Source organism: Pteropus alecto, unplaced genomic scaffold (genome assembly GCF_000325575.1).
Source record: "Pteropus alecto unplaced genomic scaffold, ASM32557v1 scaffold156, whole genome shotgun sequence".
NCBI classification, from domain to species: Eukaryota; Metazoa; Chordata; class Mammalia; order Chiroptera; family Pteropodidae; genus Pteropus; species Pteropus alecto.
Window position 1 is genome coordinate 5,050,540 of NW_006437746.1, and position 14,498 is coordinate 5,065,037.

The window sequence follows — 14,498 nt, forward strand, 5'->3', positions numbered from 1 at the left end:
CTGGATAGGATATAGTCAGAGACCCAGTTGTGTCACCAGGCTGATCACATTTGGTTGTATGGATCCCTGGGGTTAGACTGAGGACGTCACCATAAGAAGGATGATTCTCCACTGTCAGTACTTTATACTCTTCACCTCTTAGCTCCTGTGACACACACACATGCTTTACGATTTGTGTGCTGTTGGCAGGTCTTGTGTCACACAGTTAAGTTTTCAGGGAAGGTCTGTGGGAACCCCTCCCACCCTTCCTGCCCAGGCACCATTGCAGGGCAGTAGAGGTTTAGTAGAGAGGGCAGTATGGACACCTGATTCCTGGCGGTACAATGGCACAGGGAGGTGTTGTCTCTCATGTGGAGGCCAGGCCTTTTCACAGTGCCAGTCCAGGTTTGTGGGAGTGGGGAGTTGGTGGGCAGTCTGGCAATTTTTTAATTGAAAGTTAATAAGAGGTCTAGTTTGTCCTACTCTTTAACCATATGACCTGGTAAAGATAACTCCTCAACTAGTCGATGCTATGATGTGGCAGGTGCTAAGTGCCCCAGCGCAGAATAAAACAGGGAGGAGAAGTCTTTTATTTGATCCCCACTAAAACCTAATGCAAAGGTAAGATTGGAAGTACCAGTCCTTGCTACTTTGACTACTGCTTATTGAGCACCTAGTCTATTCTAGAACTATGCTAGGTGATTTACCTATTATGTCATTTAATCCACACGGCAGCTCTGCCATAGAAAGTATCTTCATTTCACCTGCGAGGACAGAAGATGGGGATATGAAGTCTCCTGCCCAGGGTCATGGGCTGGCAAGTGAAAGTGGGCATTGGAACCACGCCCTCCCTCTGGGCTTGCCCCTTGCATCGGGGAAGTAATGTATCCATCTGCCTCATCTTTGGTTTAGGCGGTGGAATACCTCATGCAACTTCAAACATTGCCCTCTCTAGAAAGTAAATGCCTCCCGTCTGATTCTGATTTTTCTTAAAGAATTAGGTTTGAGGTTATCATGGCTGGAATTTCTTAGTGAGCCTTCCGGCTCGAGAAATCCTGTGGGAAGAGCCGATAGAACCTAGTCAATCGTTCCATGTAATCAGTACCCAACAGCTGTGATCTAAACGAGTGGTCTCATTTGTTTTAATTTGAGTAGCAAATTTTTATGCAGGTGATTCCCTGAACGTGGTGGAAGTATTCGACCCCATCGCCAATCGCTGGGAGAAGTGCCATCCCATGACAACGGCCCGCAGCCGCGTCGGCGTGGCTGTGGTGAACGGGCTTCTCTATGCCATCGGGGGGTATGACGGCCAGCTGCGGCTGAGCACTGTGGAGGTCTACAACCCAGAGACGGACACGTGGACCCGAGTGGGGAGCATGAACAGCAAGAGAAGGTATTCTGGAAGCCATTTGCGCAGCCCGAGCACACACGCTGAGCATCTGGGGAGCACCGTGCTAGATACACGGGGACACGTAATAAGATAAAACACAAGCTGTGGCCTGGGGAGTCCCTGCAGCTGGGCGGGTACCCCCAGGAGCAAGCCCCCATCTGCTCAAAAGATGAGTCATGGCTGTGTGGAAGTCGTATTGTTATTTAAGTGCCTGAAAATATGTATGATGGAAGATTCCATGAAGGAGAGAACCTGGACAGAAACACCGAGAACGGTTCAGGGAAGAGGTGGGATTAACATTGAAAGAAACTCGAACAAGGAGGATTTAACTTTACTAGCGATAAGAGGAAGTCCAAGATGTTTTCTTTACTTCCTTCCCGGATCCTGCCAGGCCTGTGCTTCTGCGCCCCGGGAGCGGTGAGCCACAGCAGTGCTCTCTACTTGGTGACTGGACGGTACCCCAGGCCTGAGCACACAGGTCCTGGGGAGGCGGACTGAGTCTACATGTCTCTCAGCACATTCCAGCTGCTTGTTTCCTCCATCACTTGCCTGCTCACATTTCTTGAATTAGTATTGGGATAAGAGGACATCTGAATAGTGCCCGCATTTAGCCTTCTTAGTGCCAGAGTGACAGCCAGCTTCTTTCCTTCCATCTGATGAGTGTGGAGCTTTGGAGAGGGGGCGCAGAACTTCCCCTCTTCTGCCCTCGGAGAGGCCACACTGGGGCAGTGGTGTCTAATGGCACCCCGATGTTTCTCTTCCAGGGCTGACAGAGGAGAGGAAGGCAGTCCAGGCCCCCTGCCCACTTAACCAAAACAGCTCCTCGTTCATCTCTTATACATAGTGAGCGTCCTTGACATATGCCCCACTTTAAGGCCATAAAGTGACACGATTTTTTTTTTTTTTTTTTTTGAAAGGGGCAGTTTGAAAGCTACTGGACAGGTTACTGTTTAAGGGGATTCTTGCTTTGTAATTCCGTGGTGTAAAGGCTTGCCTCACAGACCTCTTTGTCTGGCCATGCATTGGGTTCTCTATTTGTCAGATCTCGTGATCACAGGAAAAATGATCAAGTGACTGCACGTGTGGTGAGGAAAAATTGTGTGTGTGTCCTTTGCCACATGAAAGTGTCACAGCCGTGATACACATTCCACTTTTATCACTGTTAGCATGTGGCCTTGAACTAGGAGGAATCTGCCTTTGTGCCAATAAGACCAGATGCACCAAGGGTCAAAGTAGGTTTGTTTTGAAGGAAAAAAGTGTACATATAAGATCCGCTCGTGCTGCTTTCCTCCCACGTTGCCACCTCGGGGCCTCCCCTTCCGCTCCTTGGATATTTTGCAGGTTTCTGTGGCCTCAAATGGCTCATTGCTCTGTATCCCCAGCCATGAGAGCCTATTTTGCTTTGACTGCAATCAGTTCTTCCTTGTATGTCTGCTTTTGGCCTACTTCCTAGCTTTGATGTCATGGGGTTTTGGAGCGTTGTCTGGAAGGAAAGCCCTCTGGGCATTCGTCCCCTCTCTGTGGCTAATGGCCTGTTATTAGTAGCATGGGCCCAGCTCTATTTCATCTCCTTCAAATTATAGGCTACCTTAAAATGTTCCCTTCACGTTTCTCGTGACATCCCACACAGCTCTCTGTCCTGCCATTTCTGCCTTCGTCACCTCCCCTCCCCCCAGGCTTCCGGGCTGCTCCCTGGCGCTTTCTCGCACAGAAGTCTCGGTCCCCGCTGATCAGCATTCCCTTTATCTCTCCACGCTTGTTTTTACCACTTAGCTGATAGTTCATCTCATGGAGTTTTGTGGCACCTCTTGATTCTTTCTCATATTCTTGTTGAACTCCTGTACTGTTACTTGTGTCTGCTCTAGAAGGATAGTGACCTGTCTGGTGCATTTGTGATCTTCCCACGGTCCTTGCCTAAGACAAATGCTTTTCCTCCTTCATGCTGGTTCAAGGGGTCTTTTACCACGTCCCTCAAAGGGACATTGTGCGGATAGGTTTGATTTGCTATGTACATTTGAAATGTGGCCATAAGCCTGGTATATTGTATTTTCCTGTTTGTTAGACACTCCTCCCACCCACCCCCGAGATTCATTTTTAATCTGCTCCAGCATCAGGTTTGAAAACCATGCATCGGGCAGTTTGGCATTCATGCTTAATTTCTCATGAGGCTTTGTGCAGAGCAGAAGACTATGATTACGCCAGACCCCTGGGTCTTTGGTATTAGGAGAGTCTGGCATGGTGAACAGCACAGGAGTCAGGCTTGTCCCACTTGAATCCGAGGCGTGCTTCCCTCCGGGCAGCTAGAGAAGAGAGCCCAGCTCTGCAGGCCGCGGCTGCCCATCGGCAGTCAGGATGCTGGTGCTTCCTTGCAGGGTGTGGCGAGGGTGGAAATAGCAAGCACAGAGTGCCTGACACAGTTAGTAAGTGCACTACAAATGGGAGCTGTCACATCGCCCACTGAGACAAATGAGGGCTGTGCAAAGCTGTGTATGTAATGAAAAGACCTTTGTTGAACTTTATAGCGAATTGATGGGAAAATCAGGGTAACACGACAAACATGTTGAGGGCCTGTTATGTGTGAAGCGCCACACTAATCACTGTAAGGGTCACACTGATGAAGACCCCTGTCTTCCAGGAGGTCTCCACATGTGAAGAGGTGGCAGGTCAATTCCTGGACTCTGTGGTGCCAGAATGTAAGCACCTGTGGACAGGGGCTTTGGTTTGCTCATCATTCTAAACCTAGTTTCTGTGCCAGCATGCCTAATGAAAATACGATGAATGGATGGATGGATGGATGGATGGATGCGTGGATGCGTGGATGCGACAAGTGCAGTAGTAAAGAGGCTGCTCCAGAGAGTAGGGCGGGGAGAGAGTAAGTGGTGCTGAGGGGTCTAGGGTGGCTCTTTGAGGAGGAGAGCGAGTAACTTGACCAGGGCCTTGAAAGTAAATTAGACCACAGCACAACAAGGCGAGCAAAGACAGAAGACTTGGAGGCGGGCACCCCCAGGCAGGGGGTGGGAGGCGAGAGGAGCCACAGGGAAGCTTCTCGCCCCTCAGTTGGACACCTTTACTTAATCACTTACCTGGGATTTAGGTCTGTTCTAGAAAGAAGCAGTGGGAGGTGGGAGGTTTATTTCTCAGGATCATGAAGGGTGCCCCAGGAAGTTTGAGGTCCATCTGGGATGACAGCTCTGTCTGTTTCAGTGCCATGGGGACGGTCGTGCTGGACGGGCAGATCTACGTCTGTGGGGGCTACGATGGCAACTCTTCCCTCAACTCTGTGGAGACCTACTCACCTGAGACGGACAAGTAAGAGCTCAACTCCCCTGGGGCAGCTGGAGCCTGCTAAACAAAGTATAAAAAATTAGAGCTGCAGTTTTTAAATCACGCTTCTCAAAGATAGAGTACCTTTTTAGCTTTGTATAGTACCTTGCATATAATAGGCATTTAATAATCTTTGGTTAAACAAATTAATGATTAAATAAATTTTAAAAACAGATAGTCTTCATAGAGACTTGGAAACATTTATTTAGTGTTCTTTACCTCTTAGCTAAATCAGCCCATTATAATGGAAATGCAAGGGAAGGGGAATAATAAATAGATGAACAGCACGTTCCAAAGTGGGCAGGATATGATTTGAAAAAAGAAAAAAGTGACATGGTCAAAAAGTTCGGGAAATATTGATGTCTATACAAGTCCTTATCTTTCTGTAATGCAATATTAACATTTTAAAGAATGAAGAGTTCTGTGGAAAGAAACCTATTTAAGCTCATTTCATATAACACCTATCCACATCTTGTAGAATTATTTTGTGGAACACTCTTTGGAAAACACTAGCCCAGATTTTTCATTTCAGTACTTGAATCTTCTCATGTTATGTAACAAAACATAAGCACATTAGTAGAGTCGGTTCATCAGAGTGCTGTTAAGCCAAGATTCTGTTCACTGAACTAGCTTATGTAATCGGGCAGCAAGCAGGGTGTCTAAGATTCTTAGGTAGCACGTAGTCTTCTGGGGCCACAGGCACATTGTGATCACCCTACCCTGGGGACCTGTGTCTGGAACTTTGGGCACAGAATGGGGAACGCCTTCATCTTCCCCAGGGTTGCGAGGAGAGGCAGGGTTGCAGAGATGCTTTCTGAAGGGAGACGCATCCTAGATCACGGTGATGCGCACCACAGGCAGGGAGCCAGCAAGAAGAGAGGCTCAGAGATAAGACAGTGTGATCGGGGAGCAGGCCGGATGGCACATGTCAGGAGGTGAAGCTGGAAAGTAGACAAGGTCCCACACGAGGAAACTTGGACTCTGCCTTAGAGGGAGCAGTGAGGAGCCACTGGAGGGACATGCTACGCAGGGTCCAAATGGGAGTGGTCTGAGCACAGTCCACCTGTAGGGGCTGTCATGATGGTCCAGGTTAGAGGCCAGAGCCAGGGTGTGGGGATGAGCAGTGACTAGGAGGCAAATCATCGGGGACTTGGTGACCACAAGAACATTGAGCATGAGGGAGAAGAGGCCATAAAAATGCTGGGTTTACAAGTATTATAACTAGGTAGCTGGTGGTCCCATTAAGACCCGGGGTGCAGGGGAGGAGCAGGTCTGTAAGAGGCCTTGGCTGGGACGTGCCGATTTGAGCACCGACAGAGACAAGCAGAGAAGACCGCTGCACGTCTGAAGCTGAGGGAGAGGCGGCCATCAGAGAAGGCCTTTGGCAGGTGGTAGAGGCGGTAAGAGGTGGAGAGATTGTCCAGGGCACGAGGGAACACAGCACAGCGCGCTCAACCTTCTCTCGCTGTCTTGGGAGGGTAGGGACACCGGGTCTCATGGCACTCCTTCTGCTGTGGCTCTTTCCCGAAGGTGGACGGTGGTGACCCCGATGAGCTCGAATCGCAGCGCTGCCGGGGTCACAGTCTTTGAGGGCAGGATACACGTGTCGGGCGGCCACGACGGCCTGCAGATCTTCAACAGTGTGAGTGTGGGCTCCTCCTGGGCTAAGGACGCCGCGTCCTGCCATCTTCGAGAGTTATTTTGAAAGGCAGTTCTCTGGAAAAAACTGCAGCCTTGCCATGGCCGAGTGAGGCGTCACGTAGTGAGGTCTCAGGCCATCGGCTGCGTGCTCTGACATTTTTCTGAGAATGGGACAGTGTGGCCAGGGAGGGTGAAACGTAGCCACCCCACCCCACCCCACCCCACCCCGCTTAGTTCTCCACTGAGCGCTGCGTGAGACCCAGTGAGAGTTCTACCCAACGTGAGCTCAGTTACATATGGAGTGTGACTTTGCAAACAGTGTATTCTTCTGGGCAATTTGTTTGAAATTGCATTTATTCTTTAAAAAAACCTCAACAGCCATTTAGTAGTCATTCTCTAGAGCCCATCAATGCTGTGATGGAACACACTCTGGACAGATTTCTGGAGACCTGCTGTCATCCAGCTGTCACTACATAGCAGTGCAGCCTTGGGCAACTCTTCCATTTGTTTTTGTAGATGTGAATGAAGGGGTCAGATTAGGCGCTCTCACCTGTCCCTATAAGCCCAAGAGCAGGTGTGCAGCTGAAGAGACAGCATCAGAGCCAGAGCACGTGCTGGTATAGCTCCTCGTCCCCAGGCTTCCCGCTGACACCATATGGGCCATTGTGTCCCTTGAGGCCACCCCATGGACTGAGCTTTGGCTCTGACTGTCCTGTGCCTGTGCCTCTCTCCCTGCTACAGGTGGAGCACTACAACCACCACACCGCCACCTGGCACCCAGCAGCTGGCATGCTGAACAAGCGTTGCCGGCATGGAGCCGCCTCCCTGGGGAGCAAGATGTTTGTCTGTGGGGGCTACGACGGCTCGGGCTTCCTCAGCATCGCCGAGATGTACAGCTCTGTAGCAGACCAGTGGTGCCTGATCGTCCCCATGCACACGCGCCGGAGTCGCGTCTCCCTGGTGGCCAGCTGTGGGCGTCTCTACGCTGTGGGGGGGTATGACGGACAGTCCAACCTGAGCTCGGTGGAGATGTACGACCCCGAGACGGACCGCTGGACGTTTATGGCCCCTATGGCATGTCACGAGGGAGGGGTCGGTGTGGGCTGCATCCCTCTCCTCACCATCTAAGGCAGAGGGTGGGATGTGGTGGGGTAGGGATCTGGTACAAACAGGCACTTCCTTCCAGGGACAGTCCCTCCCGGGGGAGGTGGTGGACCAGAAGATGCAGTGCAATGGGAGTTTGCCGGAGGTAACAGTTTCCCAGGTGCTTAAGTCCTCCCTCGCTGTGCTGCCCTTGTGACCTTCAGGTGTAGGTCATCAAGATGCACAGCATGGGACAGAAGCTCCTCTGGGTCCTGCAGCTGGTGACATGGGACTGCTTTGCTGGTCCACATGCACACAGGTTCCATCCAGGCCCAGCTCCCACCTGCTGTAGCTCTGGGCGGCCCGCGGGCAGAAGGCCTTCCATCTGACGCTCCTTGCCTGCTGTTCTCCAGCCATGTAGTGGCCAATTTGTGATAGGGTGGCTGCAGTGGCCAAGCCTGTGGCTGGGAGAGGACGACACACTCCAAGTGTTCTCACTGCCCACGATGATGCAGCCACAGCGACGTGCTGGTTGCACACCAGCACCTCCTCCTTCCATCTTAGGGTACAGAAGATTTTGTCCTCATTGCTGGGTCAGCAGGGAGAACAGAAGCTTTTCCCGTGTCTGGTTTTGGGATTTCAGTGAGGTCTTTTTCACCTTATTCAGGAGAAACAGAAGAAAAAAAGGATACTTGAAAGAAACTGAAGGAAATTTTAAGAAACACTTGAAAGAAACTGGAGAGAAAAGTACTTTTTTTTAAGTGAACATTTGTTTGCAAGAAGAAAACGCAAATAAAAACACACTAAAAGGAAATATGTGTTTAAATAGAAAACCACCCAACATGAAAAGGGCGGTATCCGCTCCCACGTTCGGATCCCAGGGTCCTGAGGCCTCGCATAGCACTTGGGGTTCCCTCTGAGCCCCACGTGTCTGGAATCAGTGCTCTCGACTGGTCCTGTAGCAAGGTGCTCATGGGGTTTGTCTTCCCACTCATCATCAGAGGACTTTTTTAATCGTAGGCTTAGTGAGTCTGCTGAATTACTGCCGCTGTTCTAGGTTGGCGCTCCCAGCGCGTTGCTGGAAGCTCCGGGCGCCCCCGTGGTTACCTCGCACTACCGCCATGGCTCCGTTCAGATTGTCCACCCCCACTCTCATTCCTTCCTCACTCAACCAGCAGGAAACCGCAGGTCTGGCCAGATTCTCACCCGCCCATCTATCATTCTTCGATAGCTGTCATTGTGACGCTTCTGAGTCACGTTGACCGGACGTCTGGAGCCTAACCAGGGACTTGGTCCTTCCACCAGCCATGGGCTGGCGTGGTCCAGTAACCGTCTACCCTGCCAGTCCACTGTTCCTCCATCCCCTCGCCAATTCCAGGGGTCTGGCCTCCCTCCAGCCCTTGGCAGACCGACCAGCAAGGTGGACCTTTACATTCAAGCAAAGCTGGCTTTACAATATGAAGAACTAAAGGCCGAAAGAATTCTTGCTGCTGCAAAGAACAGACTTTGTATTTCTTCCTCTGATCTTAGCAAATGACCTCTTGAGGACAGTTCATGCTCCTTCTTCCTCCTCCCTGGATGGGACCTTGATGTAGCACAGTGGGACCCAACCAGGAGGACACTTTGTGTTACCAGTGCACTGGGCAGTGGACTTGTCCTTCAACTGCTGCTGCCAAAATCTGGTGTTCTAAAATGCTTCCAGTAGAGACCGAAAGAGGGCACAGTTCCTTTATTGCAAGACAGGGGCCTAGGGTCCTGCATCTCCACCTGGTTGGTCTGTCTGTTGTTGCCTGCCTGGGGTGGCCCAGAAGCCTATTCAGAAAGGCACAGTGTGGAGCCTGAGGTTTCTCCCACCCCAGGACCACAAGGTTTACCAGTGTGTGCAATCGCCATGTATCCAGAGGGAAGTATCTTTGTTACCTGCCACTTAGGAGCTGGGCCTCTGCTACAAGCACTTGAAAATGATGGGGTCTCTTTTCAATGACTCAGAAATCAGATATAGCTTAACCTGGGCTCCTGGAGCTCAGGCATTTCTCACTCTCTCTCAGTTTGCCTACAGAGGTGGCCTCGAAGAACACTGGGGTCTGCGTTTCCCGTTAGGAGTATATCAGTGCTCATCTTATTATAATAAGCTCCTTTTGTAAATTTGAAGCAGCACTGACAAACCTGCATTGTGAAGGTGTTGAGAACCAGTCAGCGGGCTAATGAGTGGGCCTCGCCAGGTCCTTAGGATGCTGGCCCAGATTCTGCCATTGGTGGTGGCAGATCATTTTCCCCTGATTTGCTGCTCTTGGAGTGACCTTCCTAAGTCCACTTCCACCTCCTGGTGTGGAAGTTACACTGCTGCACCTCGGAGCATTTCCAGGTAAGGTGAAGCCAGGGCTTAGATCTGGGCTCTGAGCACAAGCGTGCAAACACCAACATCTCTCCAGTCAGTTCCTCGGTGTGATAGTGAATGTTTGCAAATGGCTGGTCTGGCCCTTCGGTGTTGCAGCCTTTCCCATAACCATGAAAAGAAGAGACATCACCCAGGGATATTGCAAAGGGTGTGGCAAGGAGGTAGGACAGATGCTGTGCTCAGTGGGCCTTGGGGTCCAGCCCAACTCTGAGCGGAGGACCGTGGCCTCTGTCTTAGGGCATTTCCCCGCCTCAGATAACATGGAGCCGCCTCTGCGGTTTCACCTGAGAGCAAAGCCAGGATGGGAGCCGGAGACCAGCCTTTGACTCGGCTGGGGAGATGTGATTCGGGAGAAATTCTGCTCTTCCCCCCACCCACAATTTATTGTTTCCCGGAAAATCTCATTTCCTTTTATTTATAGAACGCATGTCTTTTGTGTTAAGAGACCAAAGAGAAATAAAGAATACCATTCTAATATCTTCTTGCCCCTTCTTGATTTATTTTTTAAATACACATTAGAAGTAAATCTTATTTTTATTGTAATTCCGTGAAAAAATATAGTGGACAAGGTAAAAATATGCCTGTGAAAATAAGGGAAAAGCCAAATATAACAAAAGCAGTCTTCGAGGAGACGTGTGTGTTTTATTTAATAAGAATGGGTTCCGTGAGAAATGTGCAAAAGATTTCATTAGCCATGTCGCATATTTGCTCCAGTCCCCATCACCACTTCTCGTGGATTTCCCCTTTTCTTCACTCAGTACCGTAAAACTCCAGAGTCCCCCAGTGGGATGTGGCTGACCTCCTAACTGCCTGGAACCAAAACCTCCAGCTCCTTTTTCATACTCTAGGCCAGAGGTAGTTAACTTTGGTGCACTTGATTCAGTTTTGAGGAGGGTACGTCCCTCCACATACACCCCACCAGCACATGTTTCCCGTATGAACACTGTCGATTCTCACTTGTCCCTTCAGGAAGCCCTGCAGAATAGATAGCAAGGTTCACTTTAACAAAATCAGAAGGGCTGAGTACTCACCTGGTTCAGCTACCTGGTATCAAGAGACCAAATCACAGTCACCGTCCGGTTCACCGGAGGGGAGCAGAGCCTTTGACCTTTGAAGCAGCCGATCATCTAACCTCTGTGCCCAGTGCTTAGGAGTCTGCTGCCCAGAGCTGTGATGGACTTCAGAGAAGCAGACTGGGCAGAGAGGGAAAGAAAAAACCATGTTTAGAGTATAGAAGCAGGCATCTCTGCTGACACAGGAAGCCAGATTATCTGCGGGCTCTGTGCTGCGGAAGAAAGGTCAAATGCCTACAAAACAATAACGTAAACTACAGCGCTTGCTCAGAACCAAAGAGCCCGTGGGTGAAGAGTGGGCTGGTGAGCTTCGGCTGCACCCGTCTGCCTGGCTGCATTTCCTCTGGACTCCTTACACTATTGCAGAGCCCATTCCCCTTCACCCCAAAGACAAGCACTGCTGGTTTTTACTGCTGCTCACGATAACATGACACAACCCAAAAATGGCAAGGGAATCGTGCAGTTCTCAATAGATATTATCCCAGACTTAACTGTTGCCGATTTCATCTCATGTGAGATGTCTTTCTCTTTAATGGAGCTCAGTTCCCTATTTAATTTCCTTTTCCTCGGTTTGCAGTTCAGGATAAAAACCCAAGTTCCATAGCATAGCATGAAAGGCGGCCGTGAGCTGGCCCTTCTTCCCACTCTGCCTCCCTGAAACAGCCCTTTAGAGTGTCAGTTTAGATGTCACCCCTGCAGGAAAACGTGTCTGATGCTTTGTCCCTGACTATCCCACCAGGGCAACGGCCTCTTTGCTTGTCTTGCCCAGTAGATGGCGAGCTCCTTGAGAGTCTCCATCATTGTGCACCCAGCACCAGCCACATAGAAGAGGCGCAACAACCGTGTCTTGAACTTGAGGACAATCAGGTAAATCCACATTCAAGGGTCGCTTAATCATGCTTCCTAGTCTTCTGCTTTGCATCGCTGATTTTTAAAGAGTTGTACTTACTGAGTTATAATTTACATACCTTATCATTCATTTTAAGTGTGCAATTTTTATGATTTTTAATAAATGTACAGAGTTGTGCGATCATTGCCACTATCCCATTTTTAGAATGTTTTCATCTGAAAAGTTCCCTTCTGCTCGTGTGCAGTTAGTTAATCCCCGCTCTCTCTCCCATCCTCAGGCAAGCACTATTTTGCCTTCTGTCTCTAGATTCGCCTATTTTGGACAGCTCATATAAATGGGACCATGCAATATGTGGTCCTCCGTGTCTGGTTTCTTTCTTTCAAATAATGTTTTTGAGGTTCATGTTGTAGAATATTGTAGAATGTATCAGTTTCTTTTATTGTTCCTGAATAGTCTTTCACCTTATGAATATACCACATTTTATCTCTTTTCCCCCACTAATTAATGGATATTTAGATTGTGTCCAGTTTGGGGCTATTATGAATAATAGTGCTGTGATGTACAAGTCTCTGTGGACATACATTTTTGTTCATCTTCAGTAGACTCCTAGAAGTAGAGTTGCTGGATCATATGGTAAGTTTAACTTTTTAAGAAACTGGTGAGCTTTTTTAAAGTAGCTGTGCCATTTGACGTTCCCACCAGCAATGTATGAGGTTTCAGGGTTCTCCACATCCTTGTCAGTTCTTGGAATTATCTCTCTTTTTGGTTATAGCCATTCTAGTGGATGTGAAGTGGCTTCTCACTGTGGTTTTAATTTGCATTTCTCTAACAACTAGTAATTTTGAGTGTCTTTTATGTCCTTGTTAGCCATTTGTGTATCTTTAGTGATATATCCAAATCTTGCCCATTTTAAAATCAGGTTACATATCTTATCGATGAGTTGTAAGTATTCTGAATATAAATCTTTTATCAGGTATATGATTTGCAAATATTTTGTCCCAGTCTGTGGCTTGTCTTTTCACCATGGTGTTTTTTGAATTGTGGAGGTTTTTAATTTTGACAAAGTTTTGTTTATCAATGATTTCTTCTATGGATCACGCTTTTGGTGTCACATCTTAAGAACTTTTTGACCAACCCAAGACCATTAAGAAATACTAGAAGTTTTATAGTTTTAGTTCTTATGTAGGTGTATGATCCATTTTGAGTTCATTTTTTTAAATTCATCTTTTTGTGCGTGGATACCCATTCTTCTCAGCACGTTTGTCATAAAGACTATCCCTTCCTCCACTAAGTTGCTTCGGTACCTTTGTTGAAATCACTTGACCACATGTAAGTTTATTTCTAGACTCTCAATTCTGTTGTCGATCTTACATACCTGTCTATGAGCCACTACCACACTGATTGTATGGTATGTATTTCTCCAGCTCTGAAGTAAGTCTTCAAACTGGATAATGTAAGTCTACCAACTTTGTTCCTTTTCAAAATCTTTTGACTATTTTAGGTATTTTGCGTTTCCATATAACTTTTATGATCAGCTTGTTTATACAGAAGCGCCTTCTAGGGTGTTAATGGATATCGTGTTGAATTTTTAGATCAATTTGGAGAGAATGGCCATCTTCACAATATAAAATCTTCCAATTCACAAACACAGAATATCTTTTGTTTAAATGGTTTTTGGTTTCTCTCAGCAATATTTTGTCATTTTCAGTGTACAAGTCTTGCATTTCTTTGTTTAAATGTTCCTAGTATTTTTTTTTTAATGCTGTTATGGTTGGAGTTGTTTGCTTAATTTTATTTTCAGAGATTTTTGGTACTGGTATACAGAAATGCCATTTTTTTAGATTGATCTTATATCCTATGACCTCACTAAACTCATTTATTTTTATCTTTTTTAGAAAATGTGTATTCCTTGGGATTTTCTTTGAATAAAGACAGTTGTACTTCTTCCTTTCCAATCTGGATGACTTTACTTTTTTCCTGCCTTATTGCAATGACTGGAACCCCCAGCACAATGTTGTGTAGAAGTGGCAACAAAATGGACATCCGTGCCCTGTTCTCGGCATTAGGGAGAACATTTAGTCCTCCACCATTGCATATGTTAAGCTGTGGGTTTTTTGTCAGTGAACTTTTTCAAGTTGAGAAAGTTTCATTCTATCCTTAGTTTGTTGAATTTTTGTCATGAACTGGTATTGTATTTTATCAGATACTATTCCTACATCTATTGAGATGATCATGTGGCTTTTGTCCTTTAACCTTGACTATGGTATATAACATTAATTGATTTTTAAAGTGTTAATCCAACATTGTATATCTGGGGTCAGTTCAACTCAGTCATGGTATATAATCCTTTTTGTGTTGGTGGATGTGGTTCACTAATATTTTAAGTGTTTTTGCATCCATGTTCACTCGAGATTCTTTCGGTAGTTTTCTTTTGATGTCTGACCAGTAATACTGGCCTCATATATGGATGAAGTGTTTCTGACTCTATTTCTGAAAGTGTGTGTGAAGGATTGGTATTAATTTTTAGATATTTGATAGAATTCACCAGTGAAGCCATCTGGACCTTTTACTTGAGGGAAGATTTTAAATTTCTAACTCCATTTCTTCACTTGCCTGGGGACCCCGAAGGGTGGGCACCTGCTTCTCTTAGGGTTTAGACCCTTGCGGTTAAAGAAATTCTTGCCCCATGAGCAGAACTTGAGATTACCCAAGTAAGCCTGATCTGTGTCCTTATAAGCCCTTCATTTTTCCTCTCTTTTT

The 14,498-nt window shown here is 47.5% G+C and overlaps 1 protein-coding gene across 3 annotated transcripts in view; it reads left to right on the plus strand.

Moving 5' to 3' along the window:
• KLHL18 (kelch like family member 18) overlaps nucleotides 1-10,292 on the plus strand; it is a 48,955-nt gene extending 38,663 nt beyond the window's left edge. For 2 of the 3 annotated variants that reach the window (XM_006914873.2, XM_015591747.2), the window contains 4 exons: nucleotides 1,135-1,372; nucleotides 4,574-4,678; nucleotides 6,224-6,335; nucleotides 7,076-10,292. In XM_006914873.2, coding sequence (XP_006914935.1) covers nucleotides 1,135-1,372; nucleotides 4,574-4,678; nucleotides 6,224-6,335; nucleotides 7,076-7,462 — 842 coding nt within the window. In that variant the 3' untranslated portion in view covers nucleotides 7,463-10,292. The remainder of the gene's footprint in view (nucleotides 1-1,134; nucleotides 1,373-4,573; nucleotides 4,679-6,223; nucleotides 6,336-7,075) is intronic. The other variant, XM_006914874.3, reaches the window with a different exon arrangement.
• The last annotated feature ends 4,206 nt before the right edge of the window (nucleotides 10,293-14,498 follow it).